Below are 10,708 nucleotides of genomic sequence, written 5' to 3'. Positions count from 1 at the left end.
CAGAGTGTTTTGTTCAGAAGATACTTAGAGTAATGCTTGTTTTTCCATCAGTGTCATGAAATCATCTGTTTGATGTATAGTTAGGCCCATTTATTTCCACTTTATTCCATTTAGGTACTTCTTTTCCATCCTCATTGACTTGCTCCGGGCTTTGGAGGAAGCCTGGCATCGCTGTACATTCAGTCATCAGAACTGCCTAGAAACCCTGTTGCATTTAATTGTGTCTAATCAGCAATAACCGTTTGGACCCGCTCCCCCCCTGTCAGACTTCCAAACCACCTACCTCCATACCACCCTTGTTCGTCCCTCCCTTCTCGCATGCAGCCTCTATGTGAGGAGACCCCAACTTCCCCTCCTCCAGTCGATTTCCCATATAGCAGTCAGACCAGCCCTTTTAAAACAGATCAGATCATGGTTCAAACCCTTGCTGGGAATCCTTCAGCGATACCACCTCACACATACTAGGATGGCCACTATCAAAAAAAAGAAAAACAGAAAATAACAAGTATTGGTGAGAATGTGGGGGAATTGGAACCCTTATACACTAAATGGTGCAGCCACTATAGAAAATTAAATTACCATATGATTCAGCAATTCCACTTCTGGGCATATATCCAGTAGAATTGAAAGCAAGGTCTTAAAGAGATATTTGTACACTCACGTTCGTAGACGCATTATTCACAGTTGCCAAAAGGTAGAAGTAACATAGGTGTCCATGAATACCTAGGACAGATGATTGCCTGAACAAAATGTGGTTTCTACCTACAATGGAATGCTAGTCAGCTGTCAGGAAGGAATTTCTGACATGCTACAACATAGATGAAAATCAAAGACACTATGCTATGGGAAAGAGCCACACGAAAGGACAAATACTGTATGATTTCATTTATGTGAGGGACCTAGAGTAACCAGATTCACAGAGTCAGACAGTAGAATGGTGGTTGCCAGGGGCTGGGGGGAAGGGAAATGGGGCGTTATTGTTTAAAAGGTACAGAATTTCAGTTTGGCAAGATGAAAAGCTCTGGAGACGGACGGTGGTGATGGCGCACAATGGTGTGAATGTATTTAAATACTACTGAGCTGTGCATTTAAAGCTGGTTACATTGGTACAGTAAAAAAAAAAAAAAAATTTAATCCAGAAAAACCCCCAAGCTCTTCAATGAATTTTTATTTCTCGGAGGATAAAAACAAAATCCTTGGTCATGCCTAGAGCCTAGTGCCCAAGCCCTCCCACCCCATCCTGGGCCACTGCCGCCCTGGCGCCTGTGTCTCAGCCATGGTGCAGTGCTCCTCCTGCTCAGAGTTCTCCGCCCAAGTGCGCTCCCCACCCACGTCACACAGCCAGCTCCCGTTCTCTCAGTTCCCATTGAAACGTCAGCTCCTCAGAGAAGCCTCCCCTGCCCGACACCCCCATGTTTAATGTTTGGAACAGCCTTTTAAGCATTTAGTAAATGGGTATTTTGTGATTAACGTCTGAGAGTTGGTCTTCCCTACTAGCCTGTGATCTCCTTGAGGGCAGGGCGTGGGGGTCTGCTTTGCATACAGTAGACAGGAATGAAGGAGTTAAGGAGGCCAGGCCTGGCCTTGGCCAAGCTGCTCTTTTCGGGTGCCGCCCACACCATGACCCCACCACACCCCTGAGGAGGAAAGGGAAGGACATTTGGAGTGTTGTGTCGCTTGACTTCTTCATCTTGGAATCCCACTGGGAGAGAAATGGACAAAACTTGTGGAAGAACCCAGGCCTGTATTAAGGTGTTCATGCTCATTAGAGCATTTAGTTCCCTCAGCAGTACTGAGAGAGAAACGGAGATAATGTTTCCATTTATTTTTTTAAATACAGTTGGTGTTAGGGTTTTATGTGTGTGAGTGTTTTACTTTGTTTTGTTTTTTGATTGCTGTGAAATGAGGGCCACAATAGTACTGCCTCAGCATGTTGTTCTGAGAATGAAATGATATGTCAGCACAGTGCTTAGTGCTGGGCCCAAGCTCTCGGTAAATATGCAAAGGGAGAAAAATCTGATCAGTAGGAATCATCTCCATGGAAACTGAGACTCTGAGAGCTGGGGCATGGCTCTGCCTCCTGATCATAAGGCCTTCCCTCCCTCCCTCCCTCCTCTGCCAGCAGCACTGAGCTAGCTGCCCGCTTCTAGTCCCCCTCCTCCACGGGCCCCTCCTTGGTAGGTCCCCATGGCATCCCTTGTCTGTTTTAGGTAGGAATTTGTGACCCTCAGTGAGCAAACTGATTTGCTACGGAGAACAAACCTGTACCTTTCCGCCATGCCCCTTCTACATTAGACAGGATGACAAGCTGTCTTTTGCTCCTACCAAAATGGCAGTTCTGCAAAGACTTAGAAATTGTGTGAAAACTTCTCTTTTAATACTAAGTAGTTTCTGAATCATACCTGAGTTCTGCAGGTAAACATCTTACATAGAGAGATCAGCGGCCTTCCAACCGTATCACACACAGCTCATCTGATTGGAAGGAAAGAGGAATTAGATTTACTTACCCCTCCACCCAACTTGGTCAGGGAAGCAGCAAGGTCCCTGAAGTTCTGTGTTCTAAGTAGAAACCTGTTCTTTGTAGGGGTGTATAGACCATAGGCCCTTAGCGCTTGCAAGCTATTACAGGTATTAACACTTTCTAACCATGAAACCCTTTCTTCAAGCACGGTGTTCTTTAGGATTGACTTATTAAAGTAGCTCTTCTTTTATTGAATTGCTTTTGCTGCGTTGTCAAAAATCAGTTGTCTGTACTTGGGTGTGTCTGTTTTTGTGTTCTCTATTTTTTTCCATTGATCTTTGTGTCTATCCCTCAGCCAGCATCACATAGTAATGATTATTGTAAACACATAGTAGACCTTAATATTGAGTAGAATGATTCCTCCATTCACTTCTTCTTCGTCAAGATAGGCCTAGCTCTTCTAGGGTCCGTGCCTTCCTGTATGAACTTTAGAATAAGCTTGTCTATGTCTATTTAAAAAAACCTTGCTAGGATTTTGATAGGAATTGCATTAAACCTATAATGGAGAAACTTGACACTTCTGTGAAAATGGAATGTCTCCATTCATTTAGGTCTTATTTGATTTATCATTTTGTAATTTTAAGCATATGGAATCTGAACATGTTTTTATTTTGGTGGGCAGAGGTGATTATAAATGATGTTCTGTTGTTAGTTTTGATTTTCACATGTTCATCGTTAGTATATAGAAATGCAATTTATTTTGTGTGTCCTGTCCTGTATACAGAACACTTGGTGAACTCACAGTATTTTTTGAGTTTTTTCATAGATTCCTTGAGAATGTCAAAGTAGATTATCGTGTCATCTACAAATAGAAGCAGTTTTATTCCTTGTTTTCTAATCTGGATGCTTTTTCTTGCGGTATTGAAGTGCCTGGAACTTCCAGCATTATGCTAAGAGTGGTGAGAGAGAGCATCCTTGCCTTGTTCCCAGTCTTAGAGACAAAGTATTCAGGCTGTCATTAATAAAGTATACAGTTAGCTGTAGGGTTTTTGTAGATGCTGTTTATCAAGCTGAGGAAGTTCCCCTCTATTCCTCGTTTGTTGAGAGTTTTTATCATGAATGGATTTATTGTGGTAGATTTTGTTAAATGCTTTTTTCTGCATTAGTTGATATGATCATATGATTTTTCTTAGCTTATTGATATGGTAGGGATTTGTGAATCTTGAACCAGCCTTACATACCTACAGTAAATCCTGTGGTATATAATATTTTTTATGTATTTTTAAATTCGATTTGTTAATATTTTGGTGAGCATTTCTGCATCCAAGTTCATAGGAAATACTTGGTCTGTAGTTTTCTTTTTTGGTACTCTCTTTGTCTGGTTTTGATATCAGGTTAATACTGGCCTCATAAAATGAATTGGGGAAATGTTCTCTCTTGTATTTTCTGGAAGTGACTGTAAATTGATGTGACTTCTTTAAGTGTTTGGTAGGATTCTCCACTAAAATCATCTGGATTTGGAGATTTATTTTTTGGGCTGCTTAATTATGAATTTAGTTACTTTAATAGACTATTCAGATTATCTGTTTCATTTGGCTGAGTTGTTAGTTTGTGGTTTGAAGAATTGGTCTGAGTTGTTGAATAAGTCTTTCTTAGTCTCGTATCCTTTCGATGGCAGCAGATCTGTTGTGATATCTCATTTCATGCTTGACGCTGGTGATTTGTGTCTTCCTCATTTTATGTTCACCAGTCTTGTTAGAAGTTTATCAACTTTATTCATTTTTTGGGAGAACCAGTTTTTTGTTTTATTAATTTTCTCTATTATTTTTGTTTTCTGTTTAATTGATTTCTGTTCCTTATTATTTCCTTACTTCTGCTTGTTTTGAGTTTAACTTGTTCTTCTTTTTCATGGTTCTTAGGTCAGAATTTTGATTCTTGATGTCTATCCTCTTTTCCAATGTAAGCTATTAGTGTTATAAAGTTTCTCTCAGCACTGCTTTAGCTGTATCCCACATATTTTAATATGTTGCCTTTTTATTCTATTCACCGCTTTTTTTTCCCCCCAAGACTTCCTCTTTGATTCATGGATTATGTAGACTTGTGTTGCTTAATTTTCACATATTCAGAGACTTCCTTTCTGTGATGATGTTGAGTATGACTCCATATGGTCAGAGAACATATTCTGTATGATTTTAGTTCTTTTACATTTGCAGGGTTTGCTTTTCGACCCAGGATAGAGCTCATTTTAAAACACCAGAATTTTAGGAACTCTCGAGTCCTGCCTGCTCCATTACCTCCGTCTGCCTTCACACCGCAGCTATAGCGCACATTGCTTGCCTCTCTCAGGCAGAGAAAAGAAGCCTAGAGCAGCCTTCCGAGGACCCCCGAGTTAGTGACAGAACTGGACCCTGAGCCCCAGAGCCCTTCCTACCTGGAGCAGGAACCTAGTTCATCGTCCCCTTGGAGACTTTGCCTTCCTGACCCTTCCTATGACACATGATGAGCACACAATTGAGGGTGGGGTGGGATGGGGCACTACAGAGGAGTATCCAGTCCAGGCCCTGTGCCCCTACATCCTCACCTCTTTCTAATGGGGTGGTAAATGAGGAGGGGCAACTCAGATGCCTAAGAAGCTTAGGCCCAAGTCTCGGAGACGCCGCCAGGCTGTTGCCCCCCTCACCCAAGCCCGCCGGGCAACCCGTTCCCACCCCTACAAACGGTCCAAGGGCAATGCCAAGAGCTGTCAGGGCCGCCGCCGCCGCTACCTCCAAAATACTGTGTGCAGCCAGCAACAAGCAGTTGACACCTCGTCTACTTCCTGCAGGACCTACAAGAACAGTGAGGAACTGCGGTCTCGTATTGTGTCTGGAATCATCACACCTATCCATGAGCACTGGGACAAGGCTAGTGTAAACAGTCCCCACCGGGAGTTTCCCCCTGCCACTGCCAGAGAGGTGGACCCACTCCGGATTCACCCACCGCACCCACACACCAGCCGGCAGCCTCCCTGGTGAGTACAGTCTCTGGTGGGCAGCCCGTGCCTCTGCAGAAGGATTCCAGCCTGTTACTTGACCCCCTCTCTGGCCCCCGTGTGTCTTCAATGGAATTGTCCGTCTTGGTGTGTGGAGATAGAACACGGAGACATAAGTAGAGCAGTGAGTTTTTTTACTGCTACTAGTCACCCTAACTACCCAGCATCTGAAGACTACCTGCCCCCTTCCTAGAGGTCACAGAGAGCCTCTTAGCCCAAGGGCCAGTGCCCGTGGGGCTCGTGTGCGGTACTCCTGGGTCACCGCCCAGGTGATTCAGTTATTCATCCCAGAGCCCTTTGTCTGTGCAGGGCCTTGGCCCAGGCTTGTTGGGAAAATGCAAAGATGCAGAGGTACTTTCCCGGAGAGCATGTAGTCCTAGTGTCTTGCCTGTTTCATTTCATTTCATTGTAGTCCCCTGACCTCTTTTGACAAATTCAGAACTTTTCTAAAACAGCATGGGGTACAAATAAGTGATGTCCAAGATCTTTGCAGACAAGGATGCCAGCATTTAGGGCTGGAGACTTCTGCTCTAAGGGAGGAGACAAGGACCAGGGAGACCTTAGTCTCTGGCTGAGACAGCACTTCCCAATTTGGGAGTCCACAGTGTGGTGGTAGTAATGGCGGGGTTGGCAGAGCTGGGGGGAGGGTTCCCTGTGGGGCCATCATAAGCACTCAGTGTTAACTGCCATTGTTATTTTCTTCTGTTTTGCAATTATGTACCTTTGGTTAGTTAAAAAAAATCGGAAATTGATTGTTATAATAAGTAATAAACGATCATCTTAGAAATACTGGGTCCTGTGGGGAGAGTGGATAATAATAAAAAGTGGTTGAAAGGTTGGAACAGCTTGTCTGAACTAACCTTATTTTACAGACAGGAACAGACCTGCCTAAGGTCATGGGCCACCAATAAAGAGACAGCAGGGCTGGGGTCCGGGTGTCCTCACACCCAGCACAGTGCTCTGGCTATGATGTCCCCAGAATATGGTGGCAAGATTTAAGAATCCGCCCTGGACAGCAGTCAAGTTGGAGGGGATTTTTAGACCTTAAGTAGATAATCCTCAGCTCTCTCAGACTCACTACCCATTTCAAAATAAATTCTGTGAAATCTCCTTTACTTTCTCAAAATGGAATTCTTAGATGATCTTACTTACAGAAAGTATAGTTTCAAAACGTATCAGTATAAAATCCTAACTATGATATAAGTGAAAAGTAAAAAGAGAAGAATAAGATAATGTGTGTTTCACTGTGTAGATGCCTGAGCAAGATTTCACTGGAAACCATAGACATTTGCAATTGTATGTAGAATTACCTTGAATTCGACAGTTACAAAAGTTGGCACCTAGAAATGTGTTGTATCAGCAGCTGAAATAAATATACAAACTGTGTTGCTGTTAACGAGCCCCAATGGTGAACAGCCCTTAAGAGAATGGCAAACAAAATAGTAGGTGGACAGTGTTTCTTCAATTACATCATAGTTATATTCTTGGAAAAATTTGTATTAAAACAGTATAAAAAATACTTTCTGTTCATATAAAAGTGGTCTTGGGGCCGGCCAAGTGGCTCAGTTGGTTAAGAGCTCGCTCAAGAGTGCGAGCTCTGAGCAACTAGTGGTTCGATGCCCAGCCTGAGCTGAGCTGCCGCTGAGCTGCCAACAGGTGGCAGGATGGCTCAGCTAAAAAAAAAAAAAAGTGTCTTGGACTCAGGTAATTTATGTAGGCTTTACATCTCCATGGGTGCCTAACAAGACTTGAGAAAGCTGTGTGAGACACAGGTCATTCTTCATTATGTGGAACTCGGCTGTGAATTGTAGAGCACGCAGCATCTGGTCTCTGCCTATAAATGCCACGAGGACTTTCCAGACACCGTGACAAGCAAAAACGTCCCCAGAGCTTTCACAATGGCACCTGGAGGCTGTGCCATACTAATTTGGGAATCGTAGACCTGGAGTCTGTCATTGTAAAGGTAAAATAATCCTAGCCTTGAAGGAACTGAAAGAATCAGAAAAGTACCATGTTGCAACTTCTCCTGAAACCATATACCTGGGCACAAATTGTCAGTGGTTGCTAAAACCATTAAGTAAAATGTTGATGGGGAACTTTATAATAGATGGATCAGGCTGGTAGCACCTGATCCCATAGATCAATCTTAACACTGAAAGTGGGACAGCCAGACATCAAGTGTCTTCTAATAAGTTTACAGCAGTTTGAATCTAGATGGAATTCCCAGTTGAAAAGAAGCATGAGAGATAGGAGAACCAGTTAAACAGACATAGGAGAATACATGTGTTCCAACTAAAAATGGAGCATGAAAAATTTTTACACAATAAGTAACTTGTTTTTTTTCATCAAATAAATGAATGGCATGGGGAGAAAAGGGGGAAAGGGGCTGTTATTAAGAGTGTATCAACGAAATACACTGTTGGACTTTGTTTAGATCTTGAGTCAAACTAATTCGAAGTATCATTTGTAAACATTTGGGGAAATTTGAGCATGGGCCAGGTATTAGATATCATTAGGAATTACTGTTAATTTTGTTAGGTGAAACAATTAAATTTTGGTTATGTTTTTTTTAAAAGTCTGTTAAAGATATATTTATATATATAGGTAGTCTTTTAAGGGTGAAATGACATGTCTGGGATTTGCTTTAAAATAATTTCACCCCCACTCCCCCCCCCAGAAGAATCAGACATTGGGAAGTGAGTATAGATGAAATAAGAATAGTAGAATATTGATAATTATTGAAACTGAGTGGAAGGATGCATGGGCGTTCATAACATTACTATTTTTACTGTTTTTTGGACCATTTGAAAATGTCTTTAATAATGAGTGTTTTATTAATACTAATCCTTCACAAACTCTTTCAAGAAATAGAAGAGGAAGGGACACTTCCCAACTCATTCTGTGAGGCCAGTATTACCCTGATAACAAAATCAAAGGCGTCACAAGAAACTGCAAACCAGTATCCCTTATGACTATAGATGTAAGAGTCCTCAACAAAAAATACTAGCAAAACAAATCCAGCAACACATAAAAAGGATTATACACCATGACCAAATGAAATTTATTCCAGGAATGGTTAGTTTAACATCTGAAAATAAGTCAGTGTAATACATCATATTAATAGAACAATGGATAAAAAAAAACACATGCTCATTTCAAATAGACATGGAAAAAAGCATTTGCAAAATCCAACACCCTTTCATGATAAAAGCATTCAACAATAGAAGGAAATGCTCTCAACCCAATAAAGAGCATCTGCAAAAAGACCACAGCTAACATCTCACATAATAGAGAGAGATGGAGGGCTTTGCCCTAAGATCATGAACAAGCAAGGATATCTGCTCCTGCGGCTTTTATACAACATGGTACTTGAGATTCTAGCTAGGGCGATCACTCAAGAAAAAGAAATAAAAGGTGTATAGATTAGAAAATAAGAAGTAAAGCAATCTCTATTGATAAGACATGGGATCTTTTATATAGACTATCCTAAGGAATTAAAAAACTTTTGAATAAATTAGAACTAATAAATGAATTGAGTGACATGAGAGGATACAAGATCAATAAACAAAAATCAGTTGTATTTCTGTATATCGGCAGTGAACAATCTGGAAATGAAATTAAGGAAATTCCAATTACAGTAACCCCTAAAAGAATGAAATACTTAAGAATAAATTTAACAAAAGAAGTGCAAGACTTGTATACTGAGTACTATAAAACATTGTTGAAAGAAATCTTAATAATGGAAAAACATCCTGTGTTCATGGATAGGAAGATTTAAAATCAGTACTCCCCAAATTGATCTACACATTCAATGTAATCCCATTCAAAATCCAGAGTTTTTTATGTCTGTTTCTGGGGTTTTGTTTTATTTTTTTTAGAAATTGGCAAGCTGATCTTAAAATTCATATGGAAATGCAAGGGAATCAGAATAGCTGGTTGAAAAAGGAAAAGATCTTGAAAAAAAAAAATTGGAGGACTCACACTTCTCAGTTTCAAAACTTATTACAAAGCTACAGTAATCAAGACAGCATGGTACTGGCAGAAGGGTAGACATAAAGCAAGGGAATAGAATTGTGAGTCCAGAAATAATCCATACATTCATGGGTTATTATTTCAAAATAAAAAATAATTCAAAATGTAGGTGCTGAGGAGCCACTTAGGTTCTTAAGTCTCTGGTATTTGTTGAGCTCACTATGTGTGGCACCCTAGATCTAGCCCCGGTTGCTTTACAAAGGCCAGTGATGCCGTCCTGTCTCCTCCTCTCATCTCATCTCATGGGGGATGAACAGCAGGCACTTGGGAGCTCATAGAAAGAGGAACCTGAACCACACTTGGTGTTCAGGGAAGGCTTTCCCAAGAAGGGACTGACCTAAGCAGGAGGTGTTAGCAAGCAAAGAGTAGGGTAGAAAGGGTGCTGCAGCCTGAAGGCGTGTCCTGTGCAGAGCCCTGGAAGGATAGGCAGTGTGGTGAGAGCCGGGTGTGGGTGGCGTCGGGGGGGGTGGGGGTGGTGAGTGGGTTGCAGAGCCCAGGGCAGGCTTCTCCGCTGGGGGAAGGGGCAGGATACAATACTCCCTATCAAGGTGAAGAATTACCAAGTGAGTGCTGTGGGCCTCAGTTCAGGAGCCTTTACTACGTGAAGGCTCTGGGTCTTTGGGCTGAGAAAGGCTTGGGGACGATGTGGGTATTGCTCTAGGCCCAGAAGATGAGAGAGGCTGGGAATGGCCTCAGCCAGTCGTAGGCCCGCTGCAGCAGGCACAGCCAGCCCTGCCCCATCCTGCCCTTTGTGCTCTTTTCATTGGCCAAAACCCCTGGCCCCCTAGCCCTGGGGTTCACCCTACCCTTGACAATACTGCCACTCAGTTATTTTTTGTCTAATCCCAAGATTATTGGCTTTTCTCAAGTGTGAATCCCCTTTGCCCCACCTTTTCACCTGTTTGTATCTCCATCACCTGGACCTATGCCTTAGACATTTTTTATGAGTTCTCTATTCATCAAATGTTTTTCTGTGGGTTAGGGATCCCTAGGGCTGGGCTCCTACTCTTGAGGTACACGCTCTCCCTCTGATGTGAGAGGGCAGTAAATAAAAGTGATAGCTGCCATTTACAGAGGTTAGCACAGAGATCCTTCGTGGGTACCCTGGGAAAGGCTTTTTGGAGGAGGTGCTGCCTGAGCTGTGTCTTCATGGGGAAAAGAACGATTCTTTTTTTTTTTTTTTT

The 10,708-nt window shown here is 42.2% G+C and overlaps 1 protein-coding gene across 1 annotated transcript in view; it reads left to right on the top strand.

Moving 5' to 3' along the window:
- Positions 1-10,708, top strand: part of PSMF1 (proteasome inhibitor subunit 1) — a 45,532-nt gene that overhangs the window by 24,215 nt on the left and 10,609 nt on the right. The window contains exon 4 of the mRNA XM_019645683.1: positions 5,286-5,471. Within this exon, the coding sequence (XP_019501228.1) occupies positions 5,286-5,471 (186 nt within the window). The remainder of the gene's footprint in view (positions 1-5,285; positions 5,472-10,708) is intronic.

Source organism: Hipposideros armiger, unplaced genomic scaffold (genome assembly GCF_001890085.2).
Source record: "Hipposideros armiger isolate ML-2016 unplaced genomic scaffold, ASM189008v1 scaffold_94, whole genome shotgun sequence".
Lineage (NCBI taxonomy): Eukaryota > Metazoa > Chordata > Mammalia > Chiroptera > Hipposideridae > Hipposideros > Hipposideros armiger.
Note: the sequence above shows the minus strand (reverse complement) of the source record. Positions and strands in the feature narration are given on the sequence as shown.